The 22,130-nt window shown below is 39.3% G+C and overlaps 1 protein-coding gene across 5 annotated transcripts in view; it reads left to right on the top strand.

The window, feature by feature from the left end:
* Positions 1 to 22,130, top strand: part of NHSL1 (NHS like 1) — a 180,978-nt gene that overhangs the window by 142,644 nt on the left and 16,204 nt on the right. For 3 of the 5 annotated variants that reach the window (XM_034061122.1, XM_034061121.1, XM_031053980.2), the window contains exons 3-5: positions 541 to 668; positions 9,224 to 9,416; positions 14,250 to 14,381. In XM_034061122.1, the coding sequence (XP_033917013.1) occupies positions 541 to 668; positions 9,224 to 9,416; positions 14,250 to 14,381 (453 nt within the window). The remainder of the gene's footprint in view (positions 1 to 540; positions 669 to 9,223; positions 9,417 to 14,249; positions 14,382 to 22,130) is intronic. The other 2 variants (XM_034061124.1, XM_034061123.1) reach the window with 1 other exon arrangement.

The following is a 22,130-nucleotide window of genomic DNA, read 5'->3' as shown; positions in this document are numbered from 1 at the left end:
GAGCAACATCATCGTTTAAAGTGTAAGGCGCATAATGGATGTCTACCGGCCTGGCAAATGAGACCCCTGATGTTACTCACATGCTTCCCGTCTCCCATCCTGCAAGATGCTGCCATCTGTCAAGACACCAAGCCAGGCCTCAAATAAATGTGTAAATCCATTTCCCCCTTCTTTCCAAAGCTCTTGCCATCTCCTGGGTTAAATAAAAGCCATGGGTATATATGTTATGTGTGAGCTTACATATATAATATAGGTGACGGAGGGGGAATATAGATACAAATAGGAGAAATGCACCTTTGGGTTCTGTTACTTGGGACAGACAATGCTAATGCATGGCAAACATTATCAGAATTTTTTAGAATAATATCCTGTACTTTTGTATGTGCCATTGTACACCAAGTGTAAACAGTCATGACTCTTGTAATGAATTTGGTGTCCCTGCCCATGGCAGGGGGGTTGGAACTAGATGATCTTCAGGTCCTTTCCAACCCTAAATATTCTATGATTCTATGAATAAGTCTCCTCTTTTTCTTTCTGCAGAGTGTGATAAGTTGCGGCGGGATGGCTACCGGAGCTCACAGTATTACTCTCAGGGCCCCACCTTCTCCTCATCCTCCAGTGCAATCTGTGGAAGTTACCAGGATGATTACGAAGAAATTGAACAAAAGGTAATGGTGGGGCAAAGTGCTGGAAAGTATAACATGCCTGGTGCAGTTTAATTGCATGCCATAACACTGTTCGAATAAGGCAGGTTTTTAGAAGATCATGAAGGTGCTTACTCCCTTGAATTACAGTGATACTAGGTTATCTGACTTACATAGTCTTTTAAAGATCACATTTCTACCCATGCATTTATATAAAGCTCCTGCTGTCATGTTCAGGGAGTGAAAGCCAGAAGGAGTTGGTAATGTTCTGGAGGGAAGTCCCCAGCAAGGGTAGCTGTTTTTAATCTGTTAAGTGTTTACATTCAGGTAGCAGGAGGAGCTATTAACCAGCCATCAGAATACTCACATTGTAACAAGGGACATGTGCACACTTTGAATTGCTAATACAGCCTCTAATGCAGTTTCATTAGGTAGAGACTTCGTCCTAATGCATTGCAACTGTTCATGTAAAGACATCCAGAAGAATGAAAAATTGCCCACTAAGTTGGGTTTATCAGCTTTCTTTCAGTTTTCCTCATGGTTTTCATGTTTGTATGCACACATCTTAACTCCAAGTATGCTTAGCCTAGAATCTAGAAATAAAAAAATTAGAGAAAGGACAGCTGAGCACAAGTCCTGAAGTTATGAAGACACATTGTTATATACATAGGTCCTTACGTAACTGCAGAACTAGTAAATTGCATTAATGAAGAAAGAAGAAATGAAATTTTGCTCCCCTGTCCTTACCTTATCCTCTTGTGCCTGTGGCTCTGAAAGAGGCTGACTTTGGTGTTGTGGGCTAGGACATTACTGCTTGGGTGATGGCAAGATGCACTGGAGCATGTCTCTCCAAAGCTGGAATGCCTGAGCTCCTGGGATTTTCAAGATAGATATTCTAGAATGCTTTGCCACAGACTACTGTTGCTTAGAGAGTGGGAGGTTATCCTTGATTGTAATGCAGTTGAATTTCTTTAAATCATTAGTAAACCATACGTGTGTTTATATCATGACCCAAATAACTGCCTGCATACAAAGTGTGCGGATCCTGAGAACTCACTTTACGGTGTTTTCAGGTCTGTCCTCCATGGTTTTAAGTCACATAATAAAAGGTATGGAATATGTACAGTCTGTCATCCATGTGGTGAGTGCATTATATCTATGTATTGGCAGGGAATGTTAGAGCATCTTGTTTAGCTGTGTGTGGTATGTACTGGCAGTGACAAGAGAATGTAAAGCACAGTCATACTGTGGAATGCATTATGACAGTTTGCAAAACCTTGCTTAAATCAGTGAAATTTCCACTGGAGAAAGTTTTGACATATTGGTTGTGGCTATTAACATATGTTAATACATCAGTGCTATCAACCAGACTTAGCCAATGCTGGGCGGCATGTAAAACTAATGCAACATTTAAAAATGTATAAATACACTTTTATTCAACAGTTTGAGTAAGAGCATATAAACATGGGTGAAGCCTCAACAGACTAAGAGCTGTCATCCTTATCTTGGTTAATGGTTTATTGGAATGTTAACACGTTAGTAACAACTTCTGCACATTCTGAAAAAAAAATGGTGCAACTAAGTATACTTGAAGAATAGAATAGAAATTCCATTTCAAATTGCAATAGTTTCCTTTAAATATTTTTAGCTGAAAGGATAATTCACAGCTGTGGAGAAAGATAATTGCCAAACTAACAGTCTTGGATGTTACTGGTTATCTCAGAACTTTAACCTTAACCCTGCTGCTCTTATTTGCAGCTCAAGATGACGTTAATTCCTTCTAAACTGTAGCGTGATTCTGCCTTCATATTATATAACTCAGTGTTCTGTGGAGTCTGTTGACCAATATCTTTGTTTAACTGGCTTTTTTTGTAATGGCCTAAAATTTTAGTCTTTTTTTTTTTTAAATGAATGCTTGCCACAAGAGATCTCTGAACTTGAATTATAATCCCACTGGTAAAGTGCCAAGTAATTCTAATAAGTCTTATTCTTTGAGTGAGTATTTCAGCTGTCAGATGAGTTCTTCAGTAACAGTGTAGAACTGGGGTCACCAAAATCCCATGAGTTAGAATGTGAACTCTTTGCCACTAGATGAAAGCTTTGTAGCTTTGTTGTCTATTCAAGGCAAAAACCCCAACATTTAAATTCTGAGCATGCAGCACTTAATAGTTGAAATTCAAGACCAGCAGAATAATAATGGGTGGATGAATAGCTATTTACTGTTTAGAAATTTACTTCTAAGTTGACATAATTGCCAACTTGCAGAAGAAACAGTGTTTTGCTGCATGGTGATTTCAGAAAGGAAACCATCTTTTCCTACTCTTTTTAATCTGTTTTTTCTTTTAATGCAGCCAGATACTCTCCTTGTCTGGAGACAATATAAAACCGTGACCAGGTGATGTGATAGGGGACCTCAATGCACAAACATTCTCAGGTTTTGTGTAGGTGGGTGTCTTGTCAGCAGAGGGTTATATTCATACCACAGAGCAGCATGTGGTTTAGCATGAGTCTTAGAAAAAGTCTGAGATAAACAGAACATTTGCTGTTCCAAAGGAGAATCACTGGGGAGAAGCAGGCAAGTTAATCCCACTCAAAAATGAGCAAACAAAATTAGGAAGCATGGAAAGCTGAAGCCTCTGAGTAGTAGTTGATATAAAAGGAAGTTCTTGGACTACGCTTTTAACGTTGATTCTTATAAGTTACATTAATGGAGCACAGGCCAATCTCCATTGCAGTTCTGATCCTAATTGAGTTTGTTGGAGATTAAATTGGTTTATCTGGATTTTACATGTGACTGCTGTGAACAGTGTCCTCCTTTCCTGGCTTTTTACGTACCACTGATGGTGATATGACTTGGAAGCTATTCCTGCCTTTCAATATTGCTGTGTTTTCTGTGTCAAACTGAGATGTTGCTTTCAAACTCTGGTTCACCTTATATTCTGAAAAGCATAAACTGTGTATATTAAATGTATTTGTATTTTGTGTGTTTTCTTCTCATTCTTTTTTCTTTCCCTTTTTATCACTCATTGTCTTTGTTTCTTTTTGTCTCGCTCAACAGTCTAGTCTGTTAGACTGCATCTCTCAGTCTTGCATTAGCGCCTGCTGTAACTTGGTTCCCTGGAGCAACAAGGTACCTTGCCCAAGAGTGGGACCATCCAGCTGCCATATCTGCAGCTTGATGTTACTTGTAGCGTTTAGCATATATGCAGTCTTATTCTGCTCTTAGCCTTCACTCATTGCCTGCTTCTGTTTTCTGCTTGAAAAACATAATAATTTGAAAAATCAGCTGCTCAACAGATGAATGCCATGCCAGGTTTGTTTCCTTTGTTATTCCTCATTACTCCTTTTTGTCTGCAGTCTGGTGTCCTCTATTTACTTGGTTCCCTGAAATTCTTTTTTGTCTATTAACATTTGCTCCTTTGAAACCCTTCCCCCAGTGAACACTGTTTTATTTAATTGGCTGCTGGTTTCAATTAGCCAAGGAAAAACATAACTAATTTGGAGTAATGTTTTTTTCTTAAATGATTAATGTGAGCTAGAGAGAGAGTACTTGCTCCCAGGCATGTAGTATATCATGTCTTTATTCCATCTTTGAAAATATTTGTATGCCAGGAACTCATGCTGTTTTTCCCCAGATCCTGTCATTTGGCTTATGAACTTTGACTTGATACAGTTGTTAAGCTTTGGGTGAAAAAACATCTATTTTGCTTATTCATGGGGAAAAAAAATACATTTTTGCCCCTGTACTGAGCCAAACTGTTAGTTGGCTCTTCAGTGTCTGCAGGAGACTATTAAGTATCTTAAGTGCAAACAAATGTATTAACTGTATTGTCTTGAGGGACTTGAGGAGGTTTAATGTAAAACTTTGTATGGTGTTAAGAGGACCTAAAGCAGTTGGGCCACTCCAGTTCAGAGATGGGAACACCTGAGAGCCCTGAGGCATGGGCTCTAGCAGAACTGCTCAGTTCATGGAGTTGAAACAGCAACTCACATCGCAAAATGCCAAAGCGTGAGGAAATGTGTACAGAAACTCTTTGAACGAAAAAAAGAGTAATTTTTCACTCACAGCATACTCACATTGTGCAGCTGCTACAGGAATTGTGGATGATGAAAGTTTACATGGGTTCAGAAAGCAACTGGGTAAATTCTTGTGAGGGGGGATAGGACTACATCCAATGCTAAGAGAACATTCAGGGAAAAGTATCCACTGTAAGCATCCTCTAATTTAATTTCACCTGTGTACCATTGATTGACTTGGTTGTGGTTTTGGGTTGTTTGTTTGGGGTTTTTGTTTTGTTTTGTTTTTCCCCTGTTACTGTTTGTCTTGATCCCTTTGTGCTGAGTAAAAAGGCACTTGAAGCCATCAAACCTAGTCAAAGGCTGGAGAAGAAATAGGATGTTGGCAAATGGTAATAAGACACCTGAATTGGTATGGCCACTGTCTGTAACACTGATTTATTTATTTTTTCTCAATTTTGTTTTTCTGAGAAATGTAATTTTAGAAGAGATTACAGTAGACTGAGGTCAGAGACGAGACTAGAAGTCTGAAGTTCCTTTGCTGAAAGGTAAAATTCGTATGGATTGAATTTTCCTCCTGGAGTTCCCATCTTTTTTCAGTGTAGTATAAACCCCTGGAATTTAAAAAGATGAAGAATAAACAGGAGATTTAGGTAGAATGTGCTGCAAGATATGCAGCATATAGTCACTTATCATCTGGGACCTCAAATAATCTGAATGTGCTGAGATAGTGAAACTCTTTTGTTGTATCACAGCAACTGAGTAGACTAGGGGACAATATGTCAACAATGTAATGGAGAGGCTCTGACTTACTCAGCCATATATCTTGTCTGTTATGGTATTTATAGGCCATTTTTCTCCTAGATTCTCATTTCAGGTCCCATTTGAAAGTTCATGCCCCTTGCCCTCTAATGCCAGTTTATGGAAACACTGTAAGGTCCAAGGCTGCTGCTTTTATATGCCACTTTTCCCTCTTCCCATGTCCATTAAAAAGAATGAATTCCAACAAGACTTCCTGAGGAGATGAGTGTAACATCCTGTTGCACAGAAATTTGGCCATTTCAGTCTAGCAATAAAGTTAGTATGAATCAGAGATGCTTACAAAATGGGACAAGTGCTTTCTATTCTATTATGAGCATAGAGTTTTATCAGCTTTGCTAAGCAGATACATAATCTCAAAGTACTGCCTAGTCCAGTTCTATTTCTGATAAACAGACCTTACTTGATAAGACATTCCTGTTACACAACAGCAATTCACTGCATATTCTGGCAAATTTCTGTGTTGTAAATCTGGGAATATTTGCTGAAAATAAGTAATTCCCTATTTTCATCCCGATTGTAGAGGTAAGTAATTTCTCTGTGAAGAAGCTGAAAGATGAGCTGCTGTTTTCCTTTATGTGCAGTAAAGCTGTGTATGGCTTTGTCATGCCTGTTAAAAGTATCGTCACATCAGAAAAAAACCCTATACCACTATCACTGTGAGTACTTCGGAAGAAAAAATGTAAGTAGAGAGAGTCATGCTTCTTCAGGAAGTATAGAAAGTGTACCTACAGGTGAAACATGACAGGGAACATTTATTTGTACTTTCAAAACTGCCTGCAACTCTTTTACTGAATTATTTTGTAGAAGTACACTCCACTATCCTGTGGCAGAAAATCATTCTTACTGGCACAGTGCTTCGAGCTCAACTGCACAATTGGCTTTTCAATTGCTTTTCATTTGTTACATGCTCACTGGGCTGATTCATTTCTGGCCATCTTCCTCCATCTGTCCCCAGTTTTCTCAATTTCTAACTCTGCAAAATATGTGATTGTCGTTCACATTTCATTTTTTTTTAAATATATAATTAGGATTCCCTTGTAGTAGCTGCTTCAGTTCTTCAGGTTTTCTATGTGTTCGTATACTGTAACTGAAAAAGTGTCCTGCTTGGTTTGGGTGATTTCCTTTAAAAGGAATGGTGGCTTTGCAGCCAGTATTGCTGGTGCTTGACATATTGGAGTAGCCCTTGGTACTGCTATGTGACAGCTGAGACCTGGCACTTGCAGTGTAGTTTGAATGTGACAGATATTGATGCTGACAGTATCAACCAAGCAGAGTATCTGAAGGTCACTGAAGCTCATCTTCACCCCCCACAAAATGCAAAATTCGGCTTGAGGTGTCTCCCTTGGTGACCAGATTGAGACAGAGAAAAGCTCTTTGTACAGGGAAAGCAATATTCCTTTGCCTCAACCCCTGATTACTCCTGTAAGTGCACACACACATGCTTCCAGTGACACTGAGCTAGTATCCCTGTGCTACATTCCTTACAAACCCTTTAGATGAGCTGTCTTTAAACCTAACTAGGGGGAAGCATGGCCTGGAGGCAGCTTTCTCTTCTCCAAGGGCATTTGTTTCCCAGTTTGTTTAAGTTAATGAAGGTTTTTATGAATCTGAGTGATTTGAGGTGGAAAAGCCCTTATGTGTAAGTACATATACATGTGTACCCACACTGTATATGTGTATAAACAGTGTATATACACACACTCATAATAAAATAAGTATTCACATTATAATTTTACAGGAATGGTTTTAAAGCCTTTTAAAAACAGTGTAGGCCTGAAAAAAAAATGCTGGTATCCTCCAAGAAGCTTGTGTTGAAAGAATTGCTGGGGCTTTCACAGGGTTGAGCCCTTTCCTGGAGACAGCATCTCTCCCATCTGCAGCCTCCCTAGTAAAGAAATGCAAGCCTGACAGAAATGGATTATTTCCTTGAAGAAAAGCTCTCACGTTTCAAAGTGTGGTTCCAAACTCTGCAGGATGACATTAGTAATAATTTCATTGCTGAAATGTTTTTTATTATGACCTGAAGAGATGTTACTTTTCTGTTCTTTTACTTTTTGCCTGTAATTTGCTTTTATTTTTATTTTTTAGTAAGTTTAATGTTGGGCACTGGCCTAAAGGCTGTAGAGTTGAAGTATAATAGGATAAATAAATGGTTATTTATTTCTAAACAGCAGGAACTCCTCATGGTAACAGGAAGAAAATAAAATCAGAAATGATAAACAGTGGTTGCAGCACAGTGTCTGGGCATGTCTTTTGTATAGCACTAAGCTTCAAGAGAAAATAGATCACTCAGACTGCAAACCCATAATAGTAAAAATCCATCCATAATAAATAGCTGCGGTGCTTCTTTCCACACCTGGATACAGCAGTGAGGGAGTAACTACCAGGAGACCCAGTGATCCAGTACTGGCAGCCCTACTTTGGATAGTATTCTGCTCTCTGCAGGGAGAGGGCAATAAAGAAAAGGGGATGTAACTGGTCTGGTGGTAGAGAGGGAGGTCCTGAAGGAAACAGTCCTGAAACAGGAATCTGGGGGTTGCAGAGATCTCTGCTAGTGCTGTAGCTGCTACACAACTCCTCTTCAATGTTTTTCTTCTCTCATTTGTTTTGCCTGGGGGTGGGAGGAGGTGGAGGTTGGTTTTCTTCCAGGTTTTACTTCCTCTCCTGTTTCTGAGATTCCGTGGGGTGCCTTGCTGCCAGGAGCAGAGAGGAGAGAAGGCAGCTTCTCCTGGGTTTGCCTGTAGCTTTTGACCACCTGCTAGAAGCCCCAGTGATGTCTTCTGCATGCCCTGAACCTGCCTGTCCTTGAGTTTGATATGTGCTAGTATTGCCTTATCAATAAAAGCTATCAAACAGTGTTTTCTGCCATCACTGACATGCGAGCAAGGACCTTGCAATGAAAACAAATGGCTTTTTTGGCTTATAACTTTGCCTGATGGAAGCATTTGCACAAGCTGTTCCAACCTGTTTTTCTGATGCAAAAGGCTTTTTGTTTCATTGGTGTTTTGTTTTGATTTTTTTAAGTGAAACACCCATCATGAAGGTGAAATCTGCCACTTTGATAAAGAGTTACTTTTAAAATTACCATTATATGGCTACTAATATTGATAACTGCTTCACCGCTAAAAATGGGCAGAATGTACCCTTTGACTGTGGCACGACTTTCTCCAAGGGCAAAGCAAAGTTATCCTTGCTGCCCTACTGATCTGATTTTGTAGACTGGTGATTTTGTAGAGTGCATCGGCTGGTTCTTTCACTGTGCTTACGCAAAAATCTGTCCATAACAGGCTTCTTGCTGAGACCTTGAACATCCTAGTACAGCTGGAGCAAAGTAGTGCTCAAATCTCATCTTCCTAATAGGACACTGGGAAGGGAGAGGTGAAGGGAAGGCAAACTGCCAGACAGTGAAAGGGGTTAATCTCTTCAGGGACGATGTTAGTGAGAAAGATAATCAGTTACCATTCTTTTCTATGTTCAGTACCACTCTTATTTCTCTCATTTGTACATATTCCTTAGATTAGTTTGATGTCTTGGATAATAACATCCCAGGTGTTTTGTTGTGGTGTGGTTGTATGTGTTTTAAATCACTTTATGTAGGTCAAAATGTGATACTTATGAGGGTGAATTTTATTTGACAAGCAATCACGCTGATTGCAGCGGCAATACCTTAGTAATACCATAGTCCTACCTTTTTTTATCTGGTTGTAAACTTACATCATTGCATGTATTTCTGTTGGTAGTGTCCCGTCTCTTCCCCAGAAGAAGAAAAGCTTATTACCATCAAAAGGCCTAAAACTCCAGTTTCAGATGACTTATCAGATATCAACACCCAAACCAACTGGACTAAGTCACTCCCGCTGCCAACGCCAGAAGAGAAAATGCGACAACAAGCACAAGCAGTCCAAACAGACGTGGTTCCTATTAATGTGACTGGTAGGCTTTTAATTTCAGTGGTTACATTAGACTGATAAGGGAGGGAAGGGATAAAAGGGGATCCGTGCTGTTGCATAGTATTTTGACATATATTTGATGCATAAATTGTAAATTACTTGTTGCACCATTGTGCAAAAGTGTTATGTAGTCTACCTCCAAACTGTATGAGAATTACTTACAATTATCATTAATGACCACAGTTTGCACAACATGGGCTTGAAACAGCATTGGATATGCATGAAATACAAGAGGGGGATTGATAAATAGTAATGGTTTGCTGTCAACTACACTGAATGGGAAATTATGTTTTATGCAATGCTGATGATATTTCAGGATTTTCTTTTAGGAATTTTATATAAGGATGGTTATATATGAGAGACTTCTGTATTCCAAAAACCCAAGTGTTACAGAATTCAAGAAAACAATCTCTAGAGTCTTATTTTTATCTCAGCAGCAAGAGATTTAGATGCCAAGGGAAGTAGGGTAAGAACAACTAAAGTTAATGGGGCTATGTCTTGGAGCAAGACTCTTGGTAAGATACAGCATTAATGTGACCACAGTCCACATTTTCTTGTTACAAACTGGGTATTAACTGTTCATTTTGAAAAGGTTTTTTGGTTTTACAGTTGAAGAACACTCACTTTGTGGAAGTTAAATTATGTTAAAGCCTAATGCTGAATAGATACTTTGTTGTGTGTAAATAGAATTTCTGGGAAAGACAGAATTACCACTTCAGTTTAATAATCCCTCTTTTTCTGCACATTATCAAGATTGTCTATTGTTAGTTAATTCAAATAACTGACCGTTTGCCTGCCAAAACCAGGATGATATTCAATATCCAATTTATTTCAAATGCCATATGGCACACTGATTCCAAACTCAGTCTTACAATCAGTAGCTTGCAATGTTTGGTTTTATTTTAAAATTAATTAGGTGTTCTCTTCCCCTGTGTGACTGTCAATGATTTTTTCACCTATGTTTTTATAAACTAGTATTTTAACTAGTATTGTTTGATAGTATTTAAATAGCATAGGAGCAGTACTTCTGTTCTGAACATCAGAGAGAGATGAGAAATCAACAAGAAACAGTCCTTAAATAAACAGCAGAAAATATTTGAAAGAAACAGTATGAAGACAACAGATAATTAATTACAAACACCCCATCTCTAGAAAATTAATAGAAGGAAAATAAATGCCATAATGAAGTGTTACTAGGCTAGTTGGTGTTACCTAGGAAATGTAGGATACAAGTGCAGAAGGCCAAGTTACGGGAACAATAGATAATCTGACGTAATCAATAAGCCTGAGAAGGGCTTAGATATTGTGACAGCAGGAACAGGGTATACTAACAGAAAGAGTAGTCTACTGTTCAGTGTAATGACCCTACATACTGACAATATATGGGGTAAGTAAACAGATGGAAAGAAAAATGAGATAAAAGAGATCAAATAACCCTCATACATTTAAATCACTGTCACTGGGAATGTTACAGTGTTTGGATAAATTACACCTGTGACTTCAGCCAGCTTAATTCAACTGGCGTAGCAAACCTGGTGTCCCCTGAATTGTTTGGTTTGCACGTGGCAAGCTCAGTGGTTCTCAACATTTCTGATAAAAACAGAAATTGTATGTATCACACCTTACCTTTCTGGATCATCTGTTGAGCATCTATTCCCCTATAAACATGGTAATTGAAAGGAACCAGAATGGGGAGGGTGGTGAAGAAAGGCTACAGTTGTAGTGTGTGGACTGATCTCTGGAATCCACCATTTCCTTTTCCTTGGAATAGTTATATTGCTACTATGAAGCAAGCAAGTGACAGTAACAGACTATGAGCCATACACAACACACACACGCACACACACAAAGCTGCTGTCCTTGTACATCTTTAAAAAGTCACAATCTGCTCCCTTCCTCTGCCCTCCCACACACCGAGTAATTTTATTTTGTGAATTCCTTATGTTACTGCATGAGGCAGGGAAAAAAAGTCCAAAGATTCTATGCCATTTGTTCAGCGTGCCATGGAACAAACCATTGCTGGTTTTTGTTTTGATTTGGCTTTTTCCTTCACTCTTTTTCTCACTCTCCCAGAAGGGAGGTCAAAAACTTCTATTTTATTACTCCTGGCATGAAATAAAAGGTTAACCTCTGAAGAGGCAGCTGGCAGTTGACAGCGTTTTCAGCAGTGCATTAGTAATGATTCTGCTACAATGGTATCTCAACGTGGCTGTGCAATAAATGCTCCACAAGTTCAGCTTTCAGGGCTCTTTGGTGAACAGATTGCAACTAATACAGTAGTAGTAAAAATCTGTTGGATAGCCTGAAGGTGCAGGGGCATTGTATTAGGCTGACAAGCTGCTGACTTAGACACCCAGATTTGGAAGCAGTTTCAGTCTTTGGGAGTGCCTGGGCTGAGCTTGTTCTGTCCTGGAAAGGGTTGGGCTGAATTTTCAATGGTGGCCAGTCTTTGCTTTTACATACCTGGGGATTAAAAGATGTACAATGGTGTCTGCTCTCGTGGGATTTCCGGAACTAACTTTCTTTCCAGATGGAGGAGGCTGGTGATGGTGGAGGTGATCAGTGCAAGGCTGAATCTTGCAAAACATTTAAGCATTTGCTTGAGTCCAGCTTGACTGACTCCAGTGAGATTTAAGCACATACTTAAATATTTTCAGTGAATCCAAGGGAACTGAGTACACTGCATGAGGGAAGAATAAATTGCATAAGGAATGCCTAGATTTGTTACAGACTTGTTACAAACCAACAACAGAAGGAGAAAAGTATCCTTAAATCTTCAAATTATATTTAACATTAACATTGATATTTTAATTAAAAAAAAATAGATGATAGCAAAGAAGGGGAAAATGAGATGTTCTGATTTGTCCTGTTGGAATTTATCGAAGTTGCTGCTTCGAAAGTCTATAAATTAGCACAGTGGCTTTGAAAAAGCCTTTTGTTTATGAAAAGCCATTCAAGATGGATTAGTTGAGTTAGCTTTTGGGTAGCTATGGGGAAGAAGTTACTGACACAGTAAAATTTTCTCATGGTCATCCTGTTTGTGCTGTCTGAGGCTTCATTTAAAAGACTCTGTCCTTGTTTGCACCCTCTACTTACTGTTTACATTTTATTACAGAGCATTCAAAGCTGCATTTTAATTTCCTTGCAGCTTACCATCTCAGCCATAATTATTGGCCTTTGAATGGATAAAGATGTGTTCAGAAATGCAAACCTTTCTCATTCAAATTCTTTAGATTTGTTATCATTTGGCTAGAATTACTATTATCCTTCATGGCAGGATTACCTAATGGTTCTGATCCTGTAAGGGTCCTAATGTAATGCCCCAGACAGTGAATAGTCTTAGTATTTCAGGGGTTCTACTAAGCTAGTGGGATCCGTGGATCTAAATTTATAGACCCCATGGGCTTCCTTCTCCCTTGATCTGCCTTGACATCAGTCAGTCCGAAATTTGGATGAAACTGGCACTTTGTAGATGCAAGGACCCTGCTCAACACAAGTGCAGCTCATAGGAGTAACAAGGCTTTGGTCAAACAGAGTCAGAGTCTTTATATTTACAATGTGGTGAATGAAACTGTCTTGTTTTTTCCTTGCATTTTCACAAGTCCACATGCTATACTTTAATATATGACTATATCTTTAACTTACAGAGGTAATGAGGTTTTCTATGCTATTTGCATGACACACATCATACTGATGTGCAGTCAGCCAGGGATAGTATTTATGACATATTAGTTACTGTGCATTAATCACTTTTTAGAGGTAAATAATTTGGTCATCAATTTTCAAAAAAAGCTTACAAGACAAAAAGTATATACATATGTCAGGGTTTTTCTGCATTTAAATGGGTCATCTGAGGGACATTTAGCAGTGTTTTAAAATGATTTAGCTTCTAAAAAGGGAACTTCCATGAAATATTTGGGGGGAAGTTGTTAGATTTTTAGAAGTGACAGAGCATTAACTTGGCTCACAATCTACAGAGCAAGTTATATCTTACTACTGGTAAAATGGCCAAATTATAAGCCTCTAAACAAAAGTGAATTCCTAAAGAAAAGCTAGTTAATGATAGTGGTGCTTCTGGGTCCCGTTATGATACAGCACATGGTCATCATAAGGCTTTGTCTGGCAACGTGCACTTACACATTTTTTCAGCTCTTGCCATTGTATATTGTTATAATAATTTATAAAGTTTCAATTTTAAGCAGTTTCCACTCCAGAATATTTATGAGACCACAAGATCAGTTTGATCTCTGCACGCTCTGTAGTACTTATTTGTACTGACATTAAAGGATCACCATCAGAAATGTGGTACACTTGACAGGTCCAGAACAACTTGGAATGAAAAAGAAGTGTCTTGTGTGATTTAATGATGGAGCTGTGTAAAGATACTGTAATGGCTATTGCCAATAGCAGTGTCTGTTCCTGTATAAAACCATTGTGATCTTTCATTTTCATGAGCAGGTTTGCTTTTTCTGTACCTAATTTCTTTAAAATAAAACAACAAAACCACACAAAAACCACAAAGCAAGGATTCTGTTCGCTTATGGAATTAGAGGTGCTCTCACCAGATCTGTACTGGGCTCAGGAAGTCAAAATTCCTTTTAAAACCTGCAGTACTGTGTAATAGATGTGTGTGTCTAAAGCCTTACTGTGACCATATGCTGTATCTTCCTTCAGTGTAAACCTTCATTGTAGGACCAAGCTAACATCATTTATTAATGCCTTTTTTTCCATTTCTACAACAAAACTAGTGGAAGAAAATGCATGATGTCAGCGTGCTTGGAAGTAATGTTGCTTTGCTTGTTCTACCATGTATTAGGGGAGAATTTCGACCGCCAAGCCAGCATTCGGCGGTCTCTAATTTACACAGACACGGTGGTAAGACGGCCGAAGAAAGTCAAAAGGAGAAAGACTATTACAGGAATCCCTGACAACATACAAAAGGAGCTAGGTATGGCTCATCAGAACTGTATTCCATACACTGTTCATTGTCACTGCTTATCATTACTCCACTAATAACATTACCAGTGCTCATGAAACCAATACAGTCTGATAGCCTATTACAGTTCCAAATATGTTTGTGCCCCCTTGCCATCTTGTGCATCTGAAAATTAGGACCGTTTATCTGTTGACTTTCATCTGTTGAAAGGATCAGAGTATTTGGAAAATGGTGTATTGGTACAGCGGAAATCTGCAGGGCTTTAATGTTTCAGGCCTTTAATGCTTTTCTGGATATTTGGCTATTCTTCCAGGATGTTCACTGAAGCAAAACCAAAGTGGGCAGGCATGTTGGCTTGCAAATAATTACTCAGTGGAGTAAAAGAATTTATAGATGCCTTCCCCAATCTGCTGAGAGTTGCATCAACACGGAAAACCCGTGTATTTTCCAGTTTAGATGTAATTGGTGACCCTTAAGGATCAGTGTTATTTGGCTGGATGTAATTTACATGGGCTCATTAGTTACTGTATGTATTCCAAAGTAAGAATGCCTACCTGGTCCCATTTACACTACCTCAGGCTGTTCTCTTTCACAGTTACTAGCATACATGATACTCAAAGCTGATGAAGCAGTCTGGATTTTGGCAGACCTTTCAGACTCTTTCTTCAGAACTTCTTGATGTGAATCTGGTCATTCTTACTTATTTTTTAAAATGTTTCAGTTTTCCCCAGATGATAATTCCACAGATAAAATGACATTCCCCCCTCATTTTTCTTTTTACTAGTAAATGAAAAATGTCTTTTAAAACAGTCTGGCAGAACATAATTTTAGGTTCTTTGCATGTAGAATCGCTTCATATATAGGCAATTTCAGTAAGTGTTATTATCTTGCATTTTGCATTTCTTTTATGTTTTTCAATACTTGGTTCTTCATTGAGATTTTTCAGAAACAGAAGCAAAAAGATGTAGCTTGTCTGGATGGGTTTGAAATGAGATAGAGGGCCATGTGCAAAGAAAGCCAAGAAATAAGCAAGTACATGAAGAACAGTTGTGAGTGGAACAGTACTCCTTAGCATCTATAATGCAACAGTGCCTGGGAATCAATCCTCTGCCTCAAGAAAGAAAATCCTGTTGCCCTAACCCCTGTTAGGACAGCTAAAGTTAGGCAGCTTTAAATTTCTTTATTTTTGTATCTCATTTAATGCATTTATTTGTAACTATTGCTCTGAGAATTGTCCAGAAGTGTCAGGCATCTTTGTCTATCTCTTCTTGTGGGATGGAGGCTCTTTTGTGCCTGCTGTAGTTAAATAAAAGATTTGTAGCCAAAGAAAGACCAAGTCTGGAAACAAAGCTACATAAAACTTAATATTGAATTATTCTTAACCAAAGATACCCTTCTCCTGTTATAAGTCTTTGAGCCTAATCGCTTAGATACCATGTCTACAGCTGGTCTGTGGAATAGCAGAGAACCCTCATCCTCTCATCCATTCAGGGTGGATTCTTTTTACATCCTCTTCTTCTGTCTTAAACTAAATCACTTTTCTCTCATCTAGAGCTGAGATGAAATGACTTGTGCTCCTTGAAAATGCTTGTGCAGCTTAAATGGAAAACTGATACAGAGCATTGCTTCAACTGTTCATTTTTCATGGTTATTACAGTGGTCTTGAGTCCAGTGTGGTATTCTGAAAATTATACACATGCCAAGGTCATAGTTTTTGATAGGGATTGTCTTTGCACATATAGGTCCTACCTCTTGGGCAGGGAGTGGAGAAGACAACATTTTCTGCCACACTACTCTTTTGTCACCTGGTGGGTTTCCCACCACTCTTTCAGGCACTTGGATTTTGAAATGGGTGACAACAGTACTTGGTGGATGTGTGGAGAATGCATTTCCAAAACTTTATGTTTGTAACTACTTCATGGTTGAAAAACACTTCATGCTTGAAAACATCAACTGTAGTTTACCCAGTGGAGTAAACTGAGAATGCACATGGCATCCATCTTTAAAAGAATTCCTCAATTAATATCTTAAAAAAAGTTTGTGACTTTTGCTAACCTGTTTGCTACGGGTGACAGGTTTTATGGTCTTGATTTTGGTCTTTCATCTCTGTGCTGAGCACACTTCATGTCACACTGCTTGAAGGTTTTCCTTGGCTCCTATTTTAAGTTGCAGAAATTTTAGGGCTGGCAGTAGCTCAACTGTAAGAGCTCTCTCTGGACAGTTTCCTGGCCCACAACCGGCAGGCACACGAGGCTTCAGCCATCTGTCCTACAAGTGGAAGTTGTGTTAGAAGCTTCATGTTGATTCCGTGGTGGTTGTATATTGTCCAGACAGCAAAATGTATGCCAGGATAACTCTCTGATGGCAGTAGCAATGCTTTTAGTGTATTGCTTTCCATCACTAGAAACAAAGTGCACTTGAGAAGAGTTATCAGGGTCTTCATTTTGTAGATGGAGAAACCAGGCATACTGAGTGAAGTGACTTAGCTGGAGTCACCCACCAGGCTGCTGGCAAGGCTGGGAATAAATTAAGTCTTTCCCATCCTTGTTCAGTGCTCTTTCTACCTTTTCTCCCCTATCACTCCCAAAATATTTCTGTAGCCGTCCCTTCCCTTTTTCTCTTACACTGTCCCAAAACAAACACATTGTTTTAAAACATTCCACAGTTCATTTGGTCGGAACAAGGATCTGGACTAAATTCCAAATCAAGCAATTCCATTGTGTGTATTGACATTCTCCCTGTGATTTCAGCTGAATAAATCTCTTTGTTTCTTCCCTAAAGCATTGCTGTGAATGGCTATAATATTTATACAGAGATTAAAATCCCTTGGTACACCAAATTTGCTGTGCACAGGCTAAGTAACCAACATGTACAGCAGATTATTGTTACATCTTGTTTATCCTTCAGAAAGAAGCAGAAACTTGAGAGAACCTCAAAGCTTCAACCAAGCTTGAACTGTTTTCTTTTCTTGCTAGAGAGCCTGGAAGAGCTTCTGCCAGGCCAAGCTGCTGGGGTTCTCCCCTGGCTGCTTTGGCTCCTTTGTAACAAAAAAGACCAAATAGAAGGGAAAGCCTGCACTGATTGCTGGCCTGAGCTCAGTGGCTCTGGTACCCTCTTTGAATTTAGCCAAATGTACTGAAAGGAATCATTAACTGCACCCATGAGGCATGTGCTGAAAGTATCATTAAACATTCCTGCTTTTGAGTGTTGTAATACTGCTGTGTTTTCACAGGTGTCTTCCAGTGATGAACTACCCTCTGCATAGATTGGTAACTCCCATGTAAAAAAGTGCTCTGTAAATAAAATGTGATGTGGTGGATGAGATTCTGAGACACAATAAGAGTATGGGATGCGTACCACCTTAGAGATACCAGTTGTTTTCTGAACAGTTTTTTTTTTTAACAGTAAGGACCCTTTTAGTATTATTTATCAGTGACACCAAACTAAGCAGAGAAGGCAAAGCATTCCTCTCTGCAGAAAACAGTAAAAAAAAAGAGCTTTGCATACTTCTTAATTACCTTAATTGTCTCACAGAACTTACATACATATATATATATGCATGTATGTGTATATATATATTTAATGGAGTCAGTGTTGGATCAAAACCGCAGAAAGGTCAAGAAACTTTGAGATGATGAAACTTCAGGTTTCTGTGCTCTCAGTTTTTCTGCTCTGTGTTGCCATTTATCAATCACCTCTAGCTGTCTTCTTCAGATGGTAGCTGACACACAAACTGTTATTCTCCCCTCAGGCAAGATGATTCCCAAGCAGAAGTTTAGTAGGGATGATCCATTCCCTGGGAGAACCTGTCTCAGGCCTTGCTCTTGGTTATCTTGGCTCTTGGTTATCTTCAGCTTCCTCCACACCTTCCAGCACCCCAGATGAAATAAAGGCAGCAAAATACTTTTTTTTCATCATGCTTCCATGGTCCCTTCTCTGTGTCAGTGCTCTAGGATCTGGCTGATACTAACTTTCTTTTTGTGAACCTACTGCATTACCTGATTGTATTTCTCCTGAGCTCTGCACTGGTGCAGTCCCAGACATCGATGGACAGCTTCTGGTGTCTCAGACTCCCTCTCTGTCTTACAGGAGGAGCAGGTCCCAGACCTGAGTCTCAGTTCCACCGCAGTTCATCTTGCAAATAAAAGCAGGGGAGACGAAACCATCTTAAAGTTTTGCACTGTTTTATTTCTTGGCCCAGGCACTTTAATCAAACAGGAGTTTCGGTCCTTTCTTGGTTTTCAAAAAGTGTCTTACAGTTTTATATATGTACTTTCTTTGGATAATTTCAGTGATTTTTTTTCCCACTCTAAGGTACAGTTCAGGGGCTTTACAGCTCTGTGATTTCTACCATCACCACCACCATCTGCATTTTTCTTTTCTTCATTACCAAAGGGTTCAGAGGGCCAGACTGACCTCATACACTTTTCTTCAGCTCATTTCCCTTGCTTTCCATTTTCATGAGTTAATAATGAGTTGTCACATATAGGACCTCCCATCAGTCATTAGGATGGATATGAGTGACACCTGACCTGTCAGTCCCTCATTTTCTTTCTTGTGGCACAGCTTAGCCCCCCATTGGCCCTGTCCCAACAGTTGGCAGTGTCCCTGGGATCATTTGGGACTGTTGAAGTTTTTCCTTTGACATGTCCTAGTGGAAACAATTCCATCTCAGCAACATGAGGGCATGTAAGTCCTTCTGATCTTTGGGAACTAAGCTATTGTACTGAAGACTACTCTTAATTTATATTCTCTTCCAATTAGTCCCTTCAGCACTAGCAGTCATTCAAGTTTCAGGTCCCACAATTAAGAAGAATCCTGGATATCCAGTGGTAACCCCATTATCTGTAGAAATGCAACACAAATACCCAGCTGTTCAAGCAAAGTAATTTTGTACCCGCTTCAAATTGCAACTTCAACAGTATCTGAAGAGTTACGTGTCTCTGAATTTCATAGCTAATTGTGCATTTTAAATAATACTGGTTTTATAGCTTTAGTTTCTCAACATTGTACAGTTCCAGAATTATTCATCCAGAGATACATCCAGAGTATGTATTGTCTGCTTTTTTATAATGGGGGATGAAAGACAGAAATGCCAGGAATATAATCTTTACAAGAGGCTGTTTAGTTAGTGAAATGAACAGAATCAAGAAATTCCTTACATCTCCATCAAAATTCTCCCTTTCATGGTGACAGTGATATATGCAATGAATCGGGATATTTTTTAGCTGGCAGTACTGAAAAGTATCACAGGATTCTCTGCAGTACTTTTCTCCCCTCAGAGAGATTGTAGATGCTTCATGGAGCACAGTGAAAATTCTTAAAAATTACCATAAGACTGATGTACTTGTCTGTTTCTTGTTGAGTGTCTATTAAAAATCATTTTTATGTGAGTACGAGGGTAAAGTAGATAAGCAATTTCTTTTGCAACACTGGAAGTTCTGGTGCCTGCACAGTGAGTTGGCCAGGTCACCAGGTTTGGAAGAGGATTGCTAGGTGGGGCTGGAGGAGAAGACGAAAGCAACAGATCTTAGGAATGTGCCTGTGGCTTCTGGTAAGAATGGTTAGTCAGAAGAAGTTTGGGAAGAAAGATTACTTCTGTATACCGGTTGAAACAAACATGTTCTTCATGGTATCAACACACACACTTCATATCCTCTCAGATCCTCATTCTATACACTCATTTCAAAGCTGAGTATCTTTCTGCTGATTCTCAGCAGCAAGCTGCTGGTACCACCAGATCAGTCACAGGGAATCTTCTAGGAGCTAGTACCTGGTCCTAGGGACTGCATGCAGACACTTTCAGTTTCCATCAGATATGCCGTCAGTCTCAATCCCTGTCAGCTCTAATGAACAACACCAGTAACTACCAGAGTCAGGGAAAACTGGTGTAACCTGTATGTGCCTATCTTGGATCAAGTGCTTGGAGCTAAGGTGTGCATTTGAACCACTTGGTGCTTCCATGCAAGAGTTGTAAAATATTTCATATTTTGCTTGTTTCAGATAGTGGGTGTTTATTTGCTGCAGTAGTCTACATTGATAATGTGCATTAGGGAAGAGCATTTGCCTCAGAGGTCTCTCCAGCATAGCAAGGAGTGAAAAGGAATATAGATACAGGTCTCCTGTGGCGGGTGTAGCACTGGCTGCTGGGCTACTGGGCACCTGATAATATAAAATGCAGACGAGATGATTATTAATTAATTTTAGTCACATTTATCATATCACCAAATTGCAGCCACTTCTGGCTCCATAACATACTCCTTACTACCCTCCTCTGAATTCCACCAAAATCTTAAAATCCTCAGTATTTTAAGAGAATACTTGAGTCAACAAACTTCGTCTGAGTTTTTCTGGACCATTTTCCCTGCAGATTCCTGTTGTCCCTCTTCAAGTAATGGAACTGTAAAAAGAGAAATTGCTGTATTATAAAGGAGAAGTAAACTCTCACAGCTTTGTATAAGATTGTGCATACATATGAAGCTAAAAGCAAAGCTGAAGTAATTTCAGAATACGCTGCATTTCTACAAAAAGTAGTTGGCCTCTTTTATTTAGTGGCACAGATGGAGTGCCAAGGTTTAATTTGCTATCTTGGACATCGTTGTGCATTTGCCATAAACAGCATGTCCCAGTAATGCATTCTAACGCCCCTAGTTTTGGAAGGAGGAAAAGGTTGGTTAGTAAGTCCAGTGTTGTTCCACTTTGCCATTTACCTTCCCGACTAGTAACGCTGTAAACAAGCATAAACCATCCATCCCTGTTACACTGCTTGTGAAACAGGGTGCATTTAGCTTCCTTTGTGAATACAAACATACCTACTGAAATGAGGTGTTCTCAGCCACAGGTCAGTATGTGACAGTGTTAGATACTTCTTGTAGTGCTGACAGCTTCAGTCTCCACCAGCCCCACCCTTCTGTCTCTCTCTCTGTGTGCGTGTGTGTGTCTCACTGGTAGAAGTAAATACCCCATCTCTGGTTATTTAGTCCACAGATTTTTATTATGGGTATTTTTAATTGGCTAATAGTTGTCATCAGTGATGTCACAGTTCCACAAGACATTTGTAATGTATGCTCTGATGTTTGTCTCTCTCTTAACCAAAGGGGCACACACTGATTCTATACCAGAAAAATACACATGGAAAGCAAAACTGAATAATTTTTATCACTGTACTGCTCTTAATAACTGTATACAGAATATGCAAATACCTCTCTTGGTTGGCTGCAGTAGTCCATCTGTTCTGACAGTATCTCTGATTATCCAAGACGTTTGCCAGCATCCAAGTACCTAGCTTTGCTGCAAACCTCTACCAGAAGCAGAGGCTACATTTTCATGAGAGCAAGAGAATCTACACAAAGGAAACTAAATAGGCTTCAAGCTGCTAAAAGACTACTTATGTGCCTGGGGAAAAGAAGTAAACAATCTTTTTGTGTGTGCTGCTTTCACTGTAGCCTTTTCAGAGCCCTCTTTTCCTTGTTCTAAAACCCCTCTTTTGCCTGCCAAGAATAAGGATAATTAAATGTACTTTAAGTGGTGGTTAAAGCTGCATGATAAGAATACCTGATCCAGTTTCATATAGTAAATATAAAAGAAGAACAGTCCTATCAGGCGTGCTTGTTACTTCACTGCTGCTGTAAGACTAGCGAAGGTGGAGACTTGAAATAACCAATTTTCCCCCGCAGTGACATATGCAGCATCCTTACAAGCATATCCAGCAGCACGCCTGCCATTTGTGTCTGCTGTTTCTACAGTAATGCAACTGAATTG

This window comes from Melopsittacus undulatus, chromosome 3 (genome assembly GCF_012275295.1).
Source record: "Melopsittacus undulatus isolate bMelUnd1 chromosome 3, bMelUnd1.mat.Z, whole genome shotgun sequence".
Taxonomy (NCBI): Eukaryota; Metazoa; Chordata; class Aves; order Psittaciformes; family Psittaculidae; genus Melopsittacus; species Melopsittacus undulatus.
The sequence above is the reverse complement of the archived record's forward strand: the minus strand, read 5'-3'. Positions and strand labels throughout refer to the sequence as shown.